The sequence below is a fragment of the Anoplopoma fimbria genome, chromosome 3 (genome assembly GCF_027596085.1).
Source record: "Anoplopoma fimbria isolate UVic2021 breed Golden Eagle Sablefish chromosome 3, Afim_UVic_2022, whole genome shotgun sequence".
NCBI classification, from domain to species: Eukaryota; Metazoa; Chordata; class Actinopteri; order Perciformes; family Anoplopomatidae; genus Anoplopoma; species Anoplopoma fimbria.
In genome coordinates, this window is record NC_072451.1 from 5597193 (window position 1) to 5616123 (window position 18931).

Sequence of the window (18931 nt, forward strand, 5' to 3'; positions counted from 1 at the left end):
ATCCTCCTGCTTTTGGTTTAATCTCCTTTTAAATATAATAATTTACTGTAAACAAAATATGACAATAACAAGATTGTTACCATCAATTTTCTTGTCCAAGGACTATAAAATAAATGCAACTAATTAAATTAATTTATTGACCATTTGTTGAATGTGAAAAAAGTATGACATACAATCATTTTGGGGCAAATCTGTGTTTTCTGAATAATTCCTTTAAAAAAAAAAAACATAAACCAGTGCAGATTTGAACAATAAATTTATTAACAAAGAAAAGTTGATAGTGTTCTCATTTTTCCACCCAAAGTGGTTCATATCCCACTTTTTTTAAGCAAATAGAAACAATTCTTTAATTCAGCTCACACAAAACTATAACTGATAGTATTTTTAAGGCTTTTTTTTTTTATACAAGTTTTTTTAGCCATGTAAAATGAAAGGCACATGTAAACATATCTTTGTAACTATTACCTAAATGCTTTTCCCATATATGACAAAAATTTACTTTCATTTTTAAATTATATATATATAGAGAGAGAGCGAGAGAGAGAGAGAGTATTTACTGCATAGTCATCGTCATTGAGACAGAGAGGAAGGAAAACATGACTGGAAATCTTTGATTACTGTACCGTTTAAGACATTTTTACTAAAAGCTGAATTTAGCGGCTTATATCTTGAGGATTATTCTTTCCAGGAGAGAAAGTAGAGCTTTCCCTGTCTGTCAGCACAAACCAGCTCAGTAGGGTTTACAGGGTTCACCTCCAAATGCAAAACTGGAGCCCCACACACAAACATACCGACCTGGAGGAAGAGAAAGATAGAGGGCAGAAGGCAAATTAAGACCATTTTAACTTATTTATGAATGAATGTAAAGAAAGAAGTTCATTGCAAATTTGCTTTCTTTCCCCAGAGTTTGATGAGAAGACCGGTACCATTCTTATATCCCTACATTAAATGTGAAGCTAGAGCCAGCTGGTTAGCTTAGCTTAGCACAAAGACTGCAAAAACAAATGTCGTTATTCTTGTGAGACTCTGACGTACTTGTTTCTTGGTGTCTCTGTCCCACAGCTTCACTGTCCTGTCGTAGGAGGCTGAGATGATGGTGCGGTCTGTGAGTTTCAGCACACTGATCCTGTCACTGTGAGCCTGGAGATAAAACATTAACATCATCATTAACATCAATACAAAGAGAAGCATTGGCTTAAAGCAATGCAGAATTATAACTGATGTTTGCTTTTGTTTCTTTGTCAGGTCGGATGGGAGGGTTTTGCCAAAACACACAGCTGCTGGTTATTGGCAGGCAGCTGCTTTTTTGGTGGATTTGGTGGACTTTTCTTTGTTGTCTTTCATTGTAAAATAAATATCTTTAGGATTTGGATTCACTTTGGGCTCTTAGAAAATGTTGTTGGCCTTTTTCAACATTTTGTGACATTTTATTAACGAAACAATGAAGATCAATGATCAAATATGTTGCAGCCGTTGTTGAAAGTAGTAGTAATCCCTCACTACAAATATGAAAATGTCTTATGTTCTGTCTCTCAGCTCTTACAGGTTTTCTGGTGCTATACGCTGAAACCTCTTTAGGCTGGTTGAACCACATGTTGCCGTTCACGTCTCCACACACGACAAGTTCTGAAAGAGCATACAACACATTGGATAATCACACAATAAACAAACACATAAAAAGCTGGCATGTGCAGGAGCAGAAGTATGCATGAATCAAGAGTGGTAATGGGAACAGCTGTGGTGGAAACAGAACAGATGTTAGGACCTTTGTCCACAGTTCCAGCTGTTAGCGGACTCCCCTTCTTCTCCTTCTCTTCCTCGGTCTCTATGTTCAATGAGCTGAAAGCTGATTCTAATTGATTTCTGGGGCCCATGGCAAACTGAGGAAAGAGAGGACAATCAACATTTACTCTAAATGAATACACTAATCGGCAGATTTCATGAATAAATCTGATAGCTACAACAAAGTCTTTTAGTATTGTTAGAATATATGCTGAGCTTGGCAAAACTCACAACGAAGCCAATTTGGACTTCTCCGTTTCCTTCGCCCACCAGCCACATGCTTTTCTCATCATTACGGATCACCCCCAAAACTTGGACACAGTTCTCCAATCTGCATTATAAGACAAATACACAAATAGCTTTAAGGTTGGTTAAATTATTTGGGTCTTTTTGGCCTTAGTGTTTAATAAACACAACCTAACAGCACCACTAGAGAGACCACAGAGATTGAAACTTAAATATTACATTTAAAAACAAATCACATCACATTTACAAGCTCTGGTTTGTTATATTTAGAATAGGGATTCTGACCCAGACTACAGGGCTCTTATGAAGTTAATTACTGTGATTAAATGACCAATCATTTACCACTTTCAACTAACTGGAGCAAGCATTATATATATATTTTTTATTTATTTTTTCTAAAAAGGGACAAATATCTGCAGGCAGGTTTTATATACAATACTTCAAAGGCTAACAAATACATCAGCAATATTCTACATTTTACAAAACGTTCTGATCACGTCCAACATAAACGGGTTTGCAAAGGAAAATTGAAACAAATATTTGTATTACGCATTTCAGGTAGAAGAGAGTTTTCTCTCAAATTAAAAACACCTGATAATACAGTAAAACATTGACAACGGTTCGTTAAACCCCTGAAAACCTGGACAAAGATCTTAGTTAATAGTAAACTCTGTAGTGTTACCTCGTTATTTCATAACTCCAAAATTCTTCAGAGGTATTTGTGACATCAAATATTTTTCCAGAGTTGGACAAACCCATCAGGATGGAGCAGTGTATGAGCCGGACGACTGGGTTTTTCACTGAGTGCGTGGTTACCTTCACAAGGCTGAACAGAAACACAGGGACAGAACAGGACTGGTTAGTGTGTAGAATCAAACTCCTCACATCTTATTTTAGATATTTACAGTCTCCGTAGAATTAACTCACCCTAACCCTCTACCCTGTTTTTCTTATTGCCACTTGGATGTTTGAGCTTCACTGTGCAGAAAGATGTATGTGTAGGCTTTGTCTTAAAACATTCTTGTAGGGATTTTTTTTTTTTTTTAAATAGCATAAAAATATGATGGGGCCTTTCTAACACCCGGTGCAAATCGCAGCACGACTGTCATTGCTATGTTCAGACAGAAGCAGTTGTCATTTTCACGCCTGCTTCAGGCCATATTTGTTGGCGTTTTGCCTTTCACAAACATTTTCACTGCAGAGAAACCGCTCACTTCTCCAAATTACAGAATCGACCATTCAAATAGCAATGTGACAGGTGAAGGAACAACTGGCTTTTCAAAGAGAATGGGAACTCGGTTGGTTTCACTCATGTTATGTACCAAATCACACCCATGATTAATTAAGAGACTAAATAAAACTGCCACTTGTGCCTTACTTTGCAGCCAGATTATGCACCGTTTTACGAGCACTTTAGAACATGCGCTATAGATTAGATCATATCAGATTGTGGAAATAAGACCGAAATTACTTTCATTACTTTTCACGACCCGCTTAAACACTGAGCCACAGTCGCCTGTGTCTCGGACACATCGCGCAAATGTGGCCTCCTATTTGTATCAGCAGTAATCACTTTCAAGGATGGGACACAGAGATCAGTCATTGACTTTGACACATTAATCAGATAATTAAATTCTTAATGCACAGCTCATTGCTGCTTTCATATACCTGCAAATTTAAGGTATAAAAAAAAATAATAAAAAAAATAAAAAAAACTTACTCATAAGTGTATTCATTTGTTACCTGCAGATCAATGTTGGTATAAATAAAAGTGTATCTATTGTTTTATTCTGTTGATTTTCTCATGTTTTGTTTCCCCAAAACAAATGTTTATTCTAAATGATAAATCGTTTAGAACTTCGACTGCATAAAGGTTTAAAAATAAGATAAGAAAAAGTAGTGTCAGTTCGGTATGATAGCATGGCCACTGTTTTGCGGTTGTTTACCTTGCAGTGCTGTGTTCCAGATTCCACACCAGCTTCCACACATCAACAGCGGGCTTCGGGTAGCCGACTGCAAACTGGCCATCGGGCATGAAGCAGATCGCTGTGATGGTGCAGTCTGAAGCCTGGCGCACACAAACAGACACACCGTGTGTGATTACCACAGACACAAAAACACACATGTGTCCGGTATACAGCTCTTTTTCTGGCGCATGTGTTCACCTTCTTCTGGCCGACCAGAGCGTTGTGCTGCCAAACTTCCAGCCAACCGGATTCATAACCAACAAGAAGCAAAGCATCTCTCTGAGAGAAGCACAGAGCTGTGACTGGTCCTTTCAGACTGGGAGGACTCTCTGAAAAGACAAGATAATAAAAAGGTCACACACACAACATATTACTAGACACATTACATCACATTGATATCCTGATCACACATACAGGTAACCAGGTACTGTCTCCTTCACTGAGCAGAATCAGGAGACTGTTACTAGTGATAAATACAGAGGAGGGTGGTTTCAAATTATGTGGGTGACCTGAAACATTGTGACTCGATTATTAGATGATTGAGGGTGTGAATGAACATTGACAGAAAAGGCGACGCAAATTTCTCTCAATTAGTGTGATCCAAATATTTTATTCCTAGAAATAGATGAGTTATTATCAATATCTCAATAATGTAAGAAAATATTGTGATTTTCTTAAGTAGTCATGCTGTCCTACCACACATTCATACCACAAAGCTTTATAAAATACACAATGTGAAGGCAGAATATTTAGGCAGTTAGTGCATGACCCTAAACTACACAGTTTGACCAGGTACGCCATTTCCACCGGGGCTCATTCAGTTTTCAAATTCCTATTTTTGACGCCTTCATTCACTTTTATTGTTATAGGTTGATTTTCTTTCTAAAGTCTCTTTAAAACAAACTGTGTATTTTAATTTATCAGATTTGATAAAAATGAGTCATTAACCAGACTCACATGAGCAAAGAGCAGCAGTGAGGGCTTAACAGAATTAAACCTCTCAAGAAACATACTTACTGCCCTACTTTATTAGTGAGGGTTGTTGGGGTTGAATGCAGCCTTAAAGGAATACTTGAAGACACTCAAATATTTAAATCAGTATTTTTACAGTGAAACTCTCCTAAAAAGAGCTCTTTGTAAGAAATAAGCATACAGTTGTATATGCAGAAAGTATAGGCTGTATATTAAGGAAACAAAAAATAATGAATGCTCTCTGAGTGAGTAATAACTGTGAACCTTTTTATTTCTTAATGGTAAATTATATGAAGGTGGAATCTAAAGTAGTACCTGTTGTCCACTTCCAGCATCGCAATGAGCAGTCTTCAGAAACTGTGAGGAATTCTGGGAGTCCTTCTTTGAGAACAACTCCACATATTGCACCGCTGTGACCCTGTAAGGTGCCTAAGTGCTCCACCTGTATGCAAAGATACAGAATGTAAGAGACGACACATAAAAGAAAAACATTTTGGTATATACCGGCCACTATAGAAGTCATTTTTTGCTCTGCATCTAGATCAAATCAAAGAAAATGTGTGAATAAAACAAAAAAGAATGAGTAGGACAAAAAAGGGGTGTTCATTATTAGGAAATAAATATTTTACTAAATCAGAAAAACAAAAAAATTGTAAAACCACTTCCCCATTTTATTTTGACCAACAGACCTGTAGTGGTTTCCAGAGCTGCACTGTGCCATCCTCAGACGCAGTGAAAACAGTCATTTCTTCTGGGGTGAGTTCTTTGTTTTTGTCTTTAAAACAAATTTAAAATAAAAAAAATGAACTTTTAATATTAAGAATCATTATACTGGAAAATAAGACGGAAAGAGGGTTAGACAAATGAATGTATGTGTGCACTCAATTCTCAGGGAGTTTACCTTTGTTCGGTAGGAGAGAGCAGTAATTTATGCGTTGCTTGTGTGCAGCAATGTGACAGATTTCTACGTTTGTTTCCCAGTTCCAAACATGTAGCACTCCCTCTGCACAGCCGGCCATCACATACCGTCCCTGCACACAGAAACACCAGGTCAACAGAAATCCCCTAATGAGGCAGAGGGCTCACTACATGCAAATCTCAAAAGGAAAAAAAAAAAACGAAGACAGGCTCAATTGCTCCACCAATAGAACAATTAACATATAACGGTGTTTCAGGGGAGAAGGAAACAATACATCCTGTATTTTCTCTGATAGATAAATGGATAATTTGCTCACAAGACAGCAGATAGATGTAAAAGGAGTCTTCCAGGAGATTTCTCCGAGACGTTGGCCTGCCTGCAGATCCCACAAACAAAGCCTCCCATCGCTTGAAGAGCTTATCTGTGACAAAAGAGGGAGGCTGATAAGGACAAGTTTGTAAAAACACTATAGTTATATAAATAACACAGTACACTGTAGTCATATGAATCATTTTGGGAATAGATTTACCACACATTCTGGAGTCCAAACACAGCCGGTGATCCAGTCTTTGTGAGAATGAAGGAGCGATTTGTAGAGAGCAGCAGACGACCTCACATCCCAAACCATCAGGGCCTGAAAGAAAAGGACAGCTGTCAGTTCTGAGTCACATTGACACGTCTCTCTGTTATTTAGTCATGTCATTCCCTAGTTTATATCAATGACGGCAGGCTTAATAACACAAACCCGTCTGTATAATGCAATACAGTTGAATAGCACTACAAACAACATCTTTTATATTGACCATAAAGTTGAATCAAAAAAACAAACAGTTTAAATCAAAACCGGAACATTATAACCTTCATGAACGTTGGCGTTATTGCAGTGTTGTTATATTTGACTGCATTTGTTTCAGCCAGGTGTACAAGATAAAATGGCAAAATGAATTAAGAAACTGTTGATTGATCAACTAAGCACACAGGAATGAGCGTTTTTGGCTAATCCAGCAAAAGAACTTCAATACATTGATGTGAAAATCATAAAATCACATTATTGTCACAGATTTTGAAGCTTTTAGGTGTCTTTAAAAATGCGGTTGCTAACAAGTGGCTATATAAGACTACAGAGGTCATCAGGGACATTTAATAACATTATGTTGAACACCAAAACTCGTCTACCCTTCTACCAACTGCTCCGTCTCTCCAGCCTTGTTGTGATTATACTTCTTTCTATGCTCTTTCTGTCGTTCTTTGAAAAAGGATGGGAGACTGGCAATTGACGCAGCCATGACCACTAGCTAGATCAGGTCATGCTAAGAGGAAAGGCTTTTGTCCAAGAAGCGCACAAAATCAAATTTGGAGTTTTAGTGATGTTGACATTGAAGTCTTTCTACCATGGTTTAGTTTGTTTAAAGGCCAACATTAGTTATTAACCTCTAGTAAATGCATTCACACTTCAAAAATCTTAAAAATGTAGTGTTCATTTGTGAAGACCATCTTGCTGAGCCAAAAAAGTATCATAAATGTTTATTTTCCACAGAGCTTATTTTCTACAATAATCCAAAATCCACTGGAAAATTTGCCCACTGGCTTTTTGTCAAGGGAACCAGTGAGATGCTAACTTCCGGGGTTCCCTAAAAAAATACCACATCCCTGCAGCGCAAACAAAATTTTGATATTGTCAAATCACTACAGCACAAACACACTGCACCTTGTCTTTTCCACCGGAGAGCAGGAATCCACCATCAGGGCTGAACGCCAGACAGGTGACTTCTCCACTGTGGCCCCTCAGGAACGCTTGAGGCTCAATATGGGGGTCGAGGGCCAGATCGCTCAACGACCACAGAACAATGGAGAAGTCATCTAATTCAAAAGGGGAATAGAGATGGAAACAGTTATTAATAGAAAGATTGATGTTTTAGGAGAAAGTACCTCTATCTAAGAAATATATATCAGAACATTTAAAGGCACAGAGTGTAGAAGTGTGTAGCATTTCGGAGGATTAACCACACCATTAGATTCCACCAAATCCGACAAACTGTCCCTTTAAAAGGACATTTCTGTAAAACACTATGTCATGTTTTTACTTCACCACCAGTAACACTCACCTGAAGCTGTAGCCAGGTATTTGGAGTTTTGTGCCATTGCCAGGATGACGCCTGGTTGCACACCAAACATCCCCCACAATTTCAGGCCTCCCAGCAATCCCTTCTCCTCGTCTTTTCTCTTCCAGACCCTCACGCGTTTTTCACTTTCTCCGGACAAAAGCAGCTCAGGTTCCGTCTGCTCTGCGTCCAAAACGACCCACAGCAGGCTCAATATGGACACACCAATGTCCCTGGAGTCCCAGATCTTCTCCCCTATGGTTAAAATAAAAATGTCCATGTATGTCCATCTCCATGTGTATGTTAACCTCCTTAATATTTATTATTGATAGATTTAATGGCTAGGCGGCTTCCTGAGCTTCAATAATGTTTTGTCTGTCCGTCTGTCTCCTTATTTTTGGGGGAAACCTTGTAAAATCCGGGTTTGACAAACTGTTATTTCATCATTGGATGGGTAAGTAAGTAAGTAGGTACTTAAGTAAGCAAGTAAGTAAGTACATAAGTAAGTAAGTTAGTAAGTAAGTAAGTACGTCAATAAGTAAATAAGTAAGTAAGTAAGTAAGTAAGTAAGTATATAAGTAAGCAAGTACAGTACCAGTCAAAAGTTTGGACACACCTTCTCATTCAACTACTTTGAAGAATCTAAAATATAAAACATATTCTGGTTTGTTGAGCATTTGTTTGTTAAAAAATAAATAAAGAAATAAAGAAAAACATTGAATGAGAAGGTGTGTCCAAACTTTTGACTGGTACTGTATACAAGTAAGTAAGTAAGTAAGTAAGTAAGTAAGTAAGTAAGTAAAGTAAGTAAGTAAGTACTTTTTTTTTTTACATTCCTGGCCGATAAACACACCTGAGTCGAGACTGAAGAGTCTGATGCAGTCACTGTGGTATCCCACGGCAACATAGTCTCCATTAACAGCCACACACAGAGCAGCAGGCTCAGTTACAGACTTCAGTTTCTTCAGAGGAGGCTCCTGCTCGCACTTAAACACCAAATGAGAGGATCAATTTGGAGAGAAAATTGTGCGCTTTATGTCAGAAAAATAGGAAGAAAAAAAATCATTTTTCATTTTCCTCCAAATGGCAGTTATTATTTTTCAATCATGCCCCAACAGTTCATACACACAGACTATGGCATAAGGGTAACACTTGTACACGAGTTAAATAAGGAGCTTACTTCATCACTTTTTAGTACAGTGACCGAACGTCCAAGTCCTCCTGACCAGAGGTGGAGCTGTTTTACAGAAGAACAAAAATACAAAAGAGTGAAGGGGGCTATTTATTTCAATTAAGTGACATCGTTATAATCTCTTTTTTTTTTCTCTTAACAGAAAATATAAGAGATATTTAAGATAATGTTGCATAAAAGGAAACAGTGCATGTGAACTTTTTCTGCATTGAACTTCAGTTGGATGTTCTGCCTTAAAAAACTGACACTATATTTCCCCAAAGCAAATTCAGAAAAAAGGCAGCATTCTAGTGTCATATTAATGTCTTCTACATGTTTGTGAATTGTATTTTCAACTAATGTACTGACAAAACAGCGGATCTGTTTTGATCCAAGCCTCAAGTCTTTTTTCTGAATGTTTTTTTAAAGGCGAACAAACATATATTACAGTCTTACAAATGTGTAGCAGTTTTTTGTTTTTTTTAAATAGGCAACAAATAATTTATTTGTTTTTGGTTGTGTAGTAATTAAGTCAGTAAAATAGTGGCGTAATTATGTTATTACAATCCATCCACTGAAGCTTGCAGAGTAAGGTTTAATTTCTCTGATAGCAGGTTCAGTATGTGCAGGCAGTTATTCCTCACCATGTGATCAGAGCCGGCGCTCAGCAGCATGCTCCCTTCATCCAGGAAGGTGAGGGCCTCCGTGGCTCCGCAGTGAGCCTGGAAACATCCCACGCAGGCGGAGGTGGGCACTGACCACACCCTGACCTCTCCAGACAGAGAGCCGGAGCAGAGCATGGAGGACGACGGAGAGAAGGCGAGACTGCGCACGGAGCGCTGGTGACCAGTCAGGGACTGAGGGAACAGACAGAACAGAAATAGTGGTTGATTAAAAAAACAACATCTTTAAATAAACTTTAATTTTAAAAGAGTACTCAACCGCTTTAGCATCACACACACCAACATTGTGGACGAAACAAGGTTCACACTGATTCAGCAGGACCAGAGATAGTCCTTTATAACCAAACATTCCTCTTTCTTGCCAAACCCTGGTGCCTACAATACCCACAATGCAGCTGATCACTAACAAATCAGCTGGAAATTAATGTGTGAAATGCTAGTAGTGGATATAGAGTGCTGTAGGTATAAAACAACAGAAATGTTGGTCAACATCACTTGAGTCATTTAGATTGTACACAGCTCCATCTAGAGCCACAAAAGGTTTTATACAACAACAAAGTTCTCCTTTAAAGTTTCAATCTTATAATGTTGTTTTTATCATGTTTTGTAACAGTTTAAAAAATATTACCTTTAATTTGAAGTAGTGGGCATGAAACTGACTTGAGCCCCCTGTACGACTATCTTGATAACTCACCTTCAGACTTTTATTCTGGAGCCAGTTCCACACAATCACGTTCCCATCCCAGCAACCAGCAGCCAGCAGGTGACCCTCTGGGTGAAAGGTCACACAGTTCAAAGGGCTGGAGCTGGGCAGGACTGCTACCTCATTGCCTTTAGTAGAGGACCAAACCTGAAAAGTAGAAAAATATAAATGGATAACGTTGACTGTTTAAGCGACATGTACAATTAAATAGTAGTTGTCAGCATAATTTGATAGCAGCAAATTCTATTATAGATATTTGGCTATTATCTTAAACAAAGTGGTTGCTAGTCTTCCTGGGAAACATAAAAAAGTAACTGATTTTGCAAACAACTTTAATGTGATTTGTTTCAAACTAACTTTCAGGGTGAAGTCCAAAGACACAGTTGCAAGGTGCTTCCTGTCTGCAGTGATGTCACTTGCTGTTATCACATTAGTGTGGCCCTCAATAAGAGCAGTCCTATAAGAGGAGAAACACCAGTTAATTCAAACATCAGTAGCTCGTGCTATATCAGTTTGAGATATTTAGTACATTCTACGTCAAACTCTCCTCTCACCTGCAGCCATTAGCGATGTCCCAGATCTCTATCCGTCCATCAAAGGAGGTGGTAGCAAGACGACCATCCTTAACAAAGACACAGCTTGAGATGCCGTCACTGCTGCTCACCAACGATTTCACTTCCTGTTTACAGCCAGGAGGAGAGTTCATATTAGACATTTTTGTGGCTTTTTAATCCCAACATGCGTGACAAGTTAACCCTACTTTTTCATACAACATGGCGTATTTACAATTAGTGTTTAAGTGCACTAATCAGACTTTTTTAAACATCATACATTAAACCTTGCATCAGGGTAGAGAAACCCAATTTCACCAGCTTGATTTCAAAGTATCACTGTGACAGTAGTGTGACAGCATAGAAGGAAAGATAAGGTCGGGTAGGCGAGTAATCTGATTACTGAGATGCTGCATATGAATTTTATAGTAACCAGGTTACTACAGTGAAAACGAAAACGATAAAATGAGACATGTGCATGTAAATGTACTGCATATGAACTGAAAATGAATAATGTGTAAACACGTAAAGTCTGCAATTGGTCAAGATTGATAGGCTAAATAGAAACCACAAATCTATAACAACAAGTATGCAACAAAATGTACAACGTGGTGAAGAACACACCGAAGGGAGATAAATACGTGAATAACTACTGTAGCGTACCTGTCCGGTCTGAGTGCTGATGAAATGAAGCATTCCCTGTCCAGTGCCAACCACCATCAGCTCTCCATCCGAGCTCCCAACCAAACAGGTCGGTTCAGAGGAGAAGGTCGACACCAGCTCACTGCGATAAAACACACGAGACAATCAAAGCATTCCTTTACATCAATATCAAAACAAACATTCAAAGTAAAAGGTAAAAAAAGACAAAAAATATATACAAACTGAAGATGACTGAAAAAAAAAAAAAAAAAAAAAAAATTGCAGAAGACCCTCTTACCTAGATTCCTGCAGATTCCCACTGTCATTGTTTAGCCACTCAACTACCCGGGCCCCTCCTTTTCCCATCATGCCTTGTGCCCAGGTGTGAGCAGAGGTCTCGGGAGGCTCGTTAAGGGCTTGCTGAATGAAAAGAGCCGGCCAGGAGGAGAGGAGGGAGCCGTGTCGCTGCAGGAAACTCCGGCAGCCTTCTAGACGATCCTGAGAGCCAACTGAGAGCACAAAGAAAACTTGTCTTGAGGAGGAATAAAACACACTACAGGAATTTGTGCAAGTGATGTATTCTGAAGAACTTACATGGGGTTGCAGACTTAACCTTGTCATCTACAGGAAAGGCAAAATTTCATAGGACATAAACATTAGGATTTTTTGTTGAGCCACGAGTAAACCTTATAACATTTTCAAATAAATTCAGGTGCACACATTTTGACGGATTAAAGGGATGACCATCAAACAAGCAGCCAAACCACCAAAAAGGTGTCAACACATTCATCATACAATATCATCCTGCACGCTTACCATACAAGCTGTAGGTCTCCTTGAGGTGGTGCAGGAGGCCATGCCGCACGTTAGCATACAGGAAGTAGTAGCTGGAGAGCAGAGAATGAAGCGCCTCCAGCTGGCCACTTTGAATCTGACCAAAGACAAATAACAGGCAGTTCAAATTTAGCGTCATTATTACGAGAAACTGGTTCTGTGGAGGATTTTGTTGTATTTATGTTCTTTTCACAAACCATTTTGTTTGGCCCAATGTACTATTAAACACAATCAATCCAATCCCACTATGTTTTTGCACAACATAAAGTCAGAGTAATGACGCGTGTACGGCAAAAATGATCTAAACTTAGAAGGAATGAGAAAGTAAGAGTAGGTGGGCAAGATTAACTGAAACTTAAGTCCTACATGATGAAGGTCTACTGGCTGAAACTTAAATAAAGCCATTATAGTGAGTGTAAGTGACCCTCAGTGTGCAGGATGTCTGAATGCATCTCAATTACTTTCTTAAGTGCTAAAAAAAGGTTTTTGACTGATGAGAGTTTATTAGTGAAGACATAAACAGTGCTCGTTAATGACGTTAATCACAATGTATAGCCTTTATTTTGTAGCTGATGGAAGATGACTAACCAGGTTGGAAGGCAGATGCATGACACAGTTGGCCTCACAGTGAAGGAAGGTATCTGTGCCCTCCGTGTCGGCCAGTGCCCACAGGTGAGCTGTGTAAAGAGACAGTGCAGCGATATGAGGCTAGGTAAAATGCACAGTGACTAATACTGTATTGAAACAGACGGTGTGTACTTTACCTGCCAGTACGAGGTGAGCTCTGGTTCTGTCACTTTCTGTTGGGAGGAGAAAGTCCTCGAAGGCCCTGCTCACCTCCGGATTGGTTAGAGCTAACAGATCGTTAGTGTCGTGGCAATGAGACGGACCAATCAGGCTGCAGATAAGGAGCCACAGGTTTCAATATCTCTTCCTGCTTTAGAGTTGTTGTCTATCATTTCAACTAACACCTCAGTGTGCTTTATCTAAACAGAAATTCCCTCTAACATCGAGGAAATCTGAAAGCACACAATCAGTATAAATCCTTGAAATGGTGATCAAATTTGAATGATTATGTGTATTTAATTTATTGCAAATCATAGTACATGAGAGTAAAGATTAAAAAAATACTTTGACAAGCTGCTACGATGGCCTAATCTCAGAGATGAATTTTCACAAGCAACTAAAGTCAACTGGGAGAGATGTTACCACAGATAATGGCAGCATCCCTTCTATTTGCAATCAAATGGGTTTCATACCTTTGTAAACTCTGCGCTATACGGGTGAAAGTTGCCATGGGAATGCGTCCTTTGGGCGTCCTGGACAGATGCAGTACTTCCTGCCACGTGACCTGTCCGTCTCGTGAGGATAAGTCGTTGCATGTGTTCAGTACAGAGTACAAGTCTCTCTCCCTCAGGCCTGAGGATAAAGAGGAGAAAATGTTGAGGCAGTTGAGTAAATGACCACTTTGGTTGTAATATCCCTTTAAATATTCTAGCACTCTCTGTATTGCACTTCCTACCAATTTACCCATTCTCTAGTGATCCATAAAGTTTAAAAATAACGCAGTGAATAACATTATAACTTGTCTGATCTTACCAGTGGAGCTGGCAGTGAGGGCTGCCAGGGCCCAGCGGAGTCCCAGCATGCCTCTGTACTGCGAGCAGAGTCTCTCCAGGCTGTGATGCACCAACTGGCTCAGAGACTGAGGCAAGATCTGGAGGCTCTCCTTCAACTAAGAAGTAGAGACAAAGTACGTTGTAACCACCAGGTGTAGAATCATGTGCACGCACCAAGTTAAACTGTTAGCATAGTGGTCTAACATTTAAAGAATTCTGATTTAGATTTATTTGTCCTAGTGTTTTGGGGGGTTTTTTTCACAGCCAGCACAACCCCTTTTATTATCGGTGACAGTTATCTTACTTATTGTTGCATCTTGTATTAAAAGGAGTGACAGGCATTGGTTTCTTTATATTTATGAAAAAAGTGTTATTAAAACCTTATCAAAGGAGGCAAAGTTCCTCAGGTCTTCACAGGCCAGGTGCAGGTAGAGAGGACTCATTGCTCCCTTCTTCATTATCAGCGTCTGGAGCTGGACGAGCAGACACAGAGTAGTTTTAAGATTAGATAACACTTTAGGGCAAACTGTTGAGTTTGGCGGCCTCATGCACAGAAGCAGAAATTGGACACCGTGATGTCTAACGTGCAAAACACATAAGAGGAACCTGGTTATTGAATGCAGAGTCGCTGAGTTTCTTCCCGAAGGAGTCCAGTCTCTTCTGAACTATCTCCCTCCGGTCCGGCATGGTCAGCTGTCCCAGGGCAAACAGGACGGTGCCTCTTTTCTTGGCCAGTGTTTGTAACAGTGCTGCTTTGGTTGTGATGCTCACTACCAAACAAACACCCTGACAAGACAAATATATAAAATATAAGTTTTACTGGAGCAGACAAACCCCTAAAAATTCATCCATAGATCATTTTCTTGTCTGACATCAAAACCATGAATCAGAATCACTTTTATTGGCCAAGTATGTGAATGCACATTAAGGAATTTGACTCTTTTTTGAGCTTACATAGAAATAGAACTTGAACAATGAACAATGACAACACAGCAGGAGAAATAGAGGTAAAGAATAGAACTTGTGTATTTTTGTTACCTTGTTAACTTTAAAATATTAGAACATCTTTACTCTGAGACTGGAGACATGACATATATTTCATGGTGACAAGCTTATAAAATAATTTCCAGGTATGAAATGAGATGTGACAAAATTCCGGCCTATCCATGTGAGCTAAGTAAGATTGACGTATTTTGAAGCTGCTAAAATATCGACCTTTATAAGCTGAAAGAAATGCATTTGAGTTACGAGTTTGATTTCTCATTTTCTCCCTTTTAATGTACCACCTCGCTAGAAAATACATTTTTCTGTCCATGTAACTGACCTGTGGAAGCTCCTGTGGTATCCAATCAGAGCTGAGCTGACCTCCGCCATCTTGGAGAAGATCCACCCCATCAACGAGCAGCACAAGAGGTTTAATTTTCTTTATTTCACTCAAACTGGCGTGAAATTCCGACAGCAGATCTCTGTAATTAAAAAACAATTAGAGCAAAGGGATTAGCTGTTAATGCATAGACAACATGACGCATCTACAAGTTCTTGCAAAAGACAATTGAAAACATCTAGCTACTTGTAAGATTGGGGAAGAGGTGATTCCTCCTGGGTATCTTTCATCATTCTCAACAATTGAACGAGGAATCGCAGCAGGTTTTCCACAGAGCGTGCTGATTGGCTGGCAGCTGTAGAGTAGGAGATGACATCACAGACAAGGTTTTTCCTTGACTTTACTCCAGTCCTGAGGCTGTCTGCTAGAGCAGCCTGTGAGAGAGAGAGAGAGAGAGAGAGAGAGAGAGAGAGAGAGAGAGAGAGAGAGAGAGAGAGAGAGAGAGATTAACATGGGTGGCAATGTTTCCAATGTAGATGATTTATGACCTGTGACCAGTTTATCAGGTACAGCTGGCTAAAAGTTATACAGTCCTGCAACACATCCTACCTTTAAGGCAGGTTTAAGGTTAAAGTGTTTAGTCTTTTCAAGTTAAAATGCGAAAAAATGTAATCTCTGGTTCCAGCTTCTCTCAGTTTGAGGATTTGCCTCTTGTCTCGGTTTATTACGACTAAAAACTGAATATTTGGCTTTTGATCTCTTGGTCGGACAAAACTAGACATCTCAAAATGTAGTTTAGTTTCCCGATATAATTGTGAAAAACATTTTATAGAATAAACAGTTAATCAATGATTCCAGAAACCATTCAATTGAATCAATCGATAATGAAGGCAATCGTTAGTTGCAGCCTCATATGACACCATTCAAGACTTATCATGTAAATAATATATAAACAAATAATTACATCTAACAGGTAATATTAAAATAAAAAATAAAAACTTGGATTCTGAGTTATAAATCAGTGTTGCTGGAGATATCTGCATGTGTTTTTTTTTTTTTTATTATGTCCAAACTCCTATACTGCCTACGAGTAATCAACAGGTTAGAATTCCTGATAGAAGAATCGAGTAGAATAGATTTCCTTAAAGAAATTTACCATGAAGACAGTTTTTCCCTCTCCAGTTCTGCCCTCCACCACCATCAACCCTCCTTTGCTCTGGACCTGCTTCACTATCTCGACAGCCCCAGAGAGCAGCTTGGCCCTCCCGAAGAACTGCCTCTGCAGCGCCTCCTGGTGGACCTCCTGCTCCATCACATCGGACAGAGCCTCGGCCTTGTCATCCTCCTGCGACATGGAGAATAATTAAGTGTTTAATTACAACTTACTGTATGTTAAATTTTGTCCAGGATATTTCTTTAGTCAGGAATAATACCAATTAATAATTTAAGGTAAATACTTTCTGACTTTCAGCGATGGAAACTAACTGAGCACATTTACCAAAATAAAGTTCTTAAGTATAATTTTGAGGCACAGTGTTTTATACTTCTACTTTTAGAGGCAAGTATTGTACTTTTTACTCGTTACTTTTTTGATTGAGCTTTTACATGCAAAAAATATGGAGCAGTTTCTAAAAGATGCATTATAATATCATATATTATATCCAACAGTACATGAAGCAGTCATAAGTAGCTCCACTTCAACCAACCACAACATTAAAGTACCAATTATATATTTATACTTTATTAATAATGAGCCAATAATATAAATATACAACAATTACAGGGACCTTTTTGCATAGTAAAGTACTTTTCATAATTAAAGTATATTTTGTTGCTAACACTTTATACTTTTACTTAAGTAAAAATCTGAATGCAGGACATGTACTTGTAGTGTGACATTGCTACTTATACTTAAGTACTTTGAATACTTCTTCCACCACTGGTTTCACATAGCTGAGTTTGGTTAATGAGTCTGTAGTTATTTTTGTATTTATTATTTATTTATTTGGTGAGAAGGTTTTTATTCCTGCGTCTTTTGGCATTATGTTTGTTTATATGAAAAAGAAGCATTGAAATTCAATGTTTTGTTATCTAAATGATGCTTCACAATAGAAACATTAGAAACAAGTTTGGTTAACAAAGAGTTTTGAAATGAAATGAATTGAACGGTTAGTGACTGACTTCCACAAACAGCTTTACTACAGCACTCCACAGGTCGTCCAGCACGGCCTTGCCAAAGTCCTCCAGGTGTTTCAGATACGGCTTCCCCTCCACAACGCCTCCCCACTCACACGAGTAACTAAGACAGAAAAACAGACAGGTAGTCTCAGCTAAGGCCGTTCAAGATTATGTTTTAGTGGATTCATTTTCAGAATGAAATACGCCAGTTTTTCAAAAAACATTGTACTTCACAGTTGATAATGAAAAAACACTTATTAACAAATACTGCTTTCAAAGTATAAGTCTTAAATGAGAATTACTCTAAAGGTATCTTTACTTTAAACTTTTGTTTGAATATCACAGATTCCGTGCATAGTGGTTATGACAGAGATGACTCACTTTTCAGTGACCTTGACTTCACTTGCTTGGATTCTTGCCTTCAGAGATGTCATTTTAGACTCAGCCTCATTTGATTCAGGTACAAAGTCAGATTTCCAAGCAACCGGAACTGATCTGGGAAACAACGGTGGATAAATGTAGAATTACAGCATTGAAAACAGCAAAATGGAAAAAAATACTTCACTAAAACATCTAGATCCTAAGACTGTTTTAAAATTAATTGGTAGGGGTCAGTAATTATTTTATATGACTCATTTGTTTAAACTTTAAATGTATAAAGACAAAGGCTCAGAAAGGTCGTGATGTGTGAATGTCAGCATGGATTACTTGGTGATGTCTGGATCTCTGAAGTAGCAGAACATTCGCTGCTGTGCCGTTTCGGGGTAAAGAGCCTGGAACTGACGGATCTCCAGCTCCGTGATGGAGAGGCCTTCTGGGGCCGACGCAAGCTGCACGAGGAGAAATCAATTATGCTTGCTTCATAATTAAAAAAAATATCTTACACCATTCTCTTTCACTTAAGATTTTTAAAAGGTATCTTGATTTTTCCCCCCTATATTACAAAATCAAAAGAATATTTTTTACAGAGGTCTGATTTATCTGTTGATCAGTAACATTAATGTGATGGTGTAGTAATCGCTGACATTTCTACCTTTAAAATAATCACTTTCAGTTTCCATACAAACCTTTCCTATGTGTAATCCAGGTTTGCTTTATTAGTTAAATAATTATTTATTTTATTTTATTTGTATTCTTTTTTTTTATGTTCTGGACTTTCTTGAGGAATTTAAGGGAGCAAATTTGAGTACCAATCTAAATAAACCAGATTCTTGCACGAAATAAATAATCAGCACACT

General features: G+C 38.5%; 1 protein-coding gene across 1 annotated transcript in view; it reads right to left on the bottom strand.

The window, feature by feature from the left end:
- Window positions 1-239: 239 nt before the first annotated feature.
- tep1 (telomerase-associated protein 1) overlaps window positions 240-18931 on the bottom strand; it is a 29484-nt gene continuing 10792 nt past the window's right edge. Inside the window, exons 21-57 of the mRNA XM_054623424.1 lie at window positions 18402-18523; window positions 18075-18188; window positions 17697-17814; window positions 16672-16860; window positions 15762-15949; window positions 15516-15657; window positions 14798-14977; window positions 14572-14664; window positions 14172-14307; window positions 13832-13991; window positions 13337-13470; window positions 13161-13249; window positions 12555-12669; window positions 12333-12359; window positions 12037-12247; window positions 11760-11880; window positions 11100-11224; window positions 10903-11002; window positions 10537-10692; window positions 9804-10016; window positions 9169-9225; window positions 8842-8974; window positions 7992-8243; window positions 7595-7746; window positions 6416-6520; window positions 6203-6307; window positions 5869-5998; window positions 5657-5742; window positions 5283-5409; window positions 4194-4324; window positions 3975-4096; window positions 2711-2854; window positions 2014-2113; window positions 1766-1880; window positions 1544-1626; window positions 1036-1140; window positions 240-795 (exon numbers count right to left, since the gene is read on the bottom strand). Coding sequence (XP_054479399.1) covers window positions 676-795; window positions 1036-1140; window positions 1544-1626; window positions 1766-1880; window positions 2014-2113; window positions 2711-2854; window positions 3975-4096; window positions 4194-4324; window positions 5283-5409; window positions 5657-5742; window positions 5869-5998; window positions 6203-6307; window positions 6416-6520; window positions 7595-7746; window positions 7992-8243; window positions 8842-8974; window positions 9169-9225; window positions 9804-10016; window positions 10537-10692; window positions 10903-11002; window positions 11100-11224; window positions 11760-11880; window positions 12037-12247; window positions 12333-12359; window positions 12555-12669; window positions 13161-13249; window positions 13337-13470; window positions 13832-13991; window positions 14172-14307; window positions 14572-14664; window positions 14798-14977; window positions 15516-15657; window positions 15762-15949; window positions 16672-16860; window positions 17697-17814; window positions 18075-18188; window positions 18402-18523 — 4800 coding nt within the window. The 3' untranslated portion in view covers window positions 240-675. The remainder of the gene's footprint in view (window positions 796-1035; window positions 1141-1543; window positions 1627-1765; window positions 1881-2013; window positions 2114-2710; window positions 2855-3974; window positions 4097-4193; window positions 4325-5282; window positions 5410-5656; window positions 5743-5868; window positions 5999-6202; window positions 6308-6415; window positions 6521-7594; window positions 7747-7991; window positions 8244-8841; window positions 8975-9168; window positions 9226-9803; window positions 10017-10536; window positions 10693-10902; window positions 11003-11099; window positions 11225-11759; window positions 11881-12036; window positions 12248-12332; window positions 12360-12554; window positions 12670-13160; window positions 13250-13336; window positions 13471-13831; window positions 13992-14171; window positions 14308-14571; window positions 14665-14797; window positions 14978-15515; window positions 15658-15761; window positions 15950-16671; window positions 16861-17696; window positions 17815-18074; window positions 18189-18401; window positions 18524-18931) is intronic.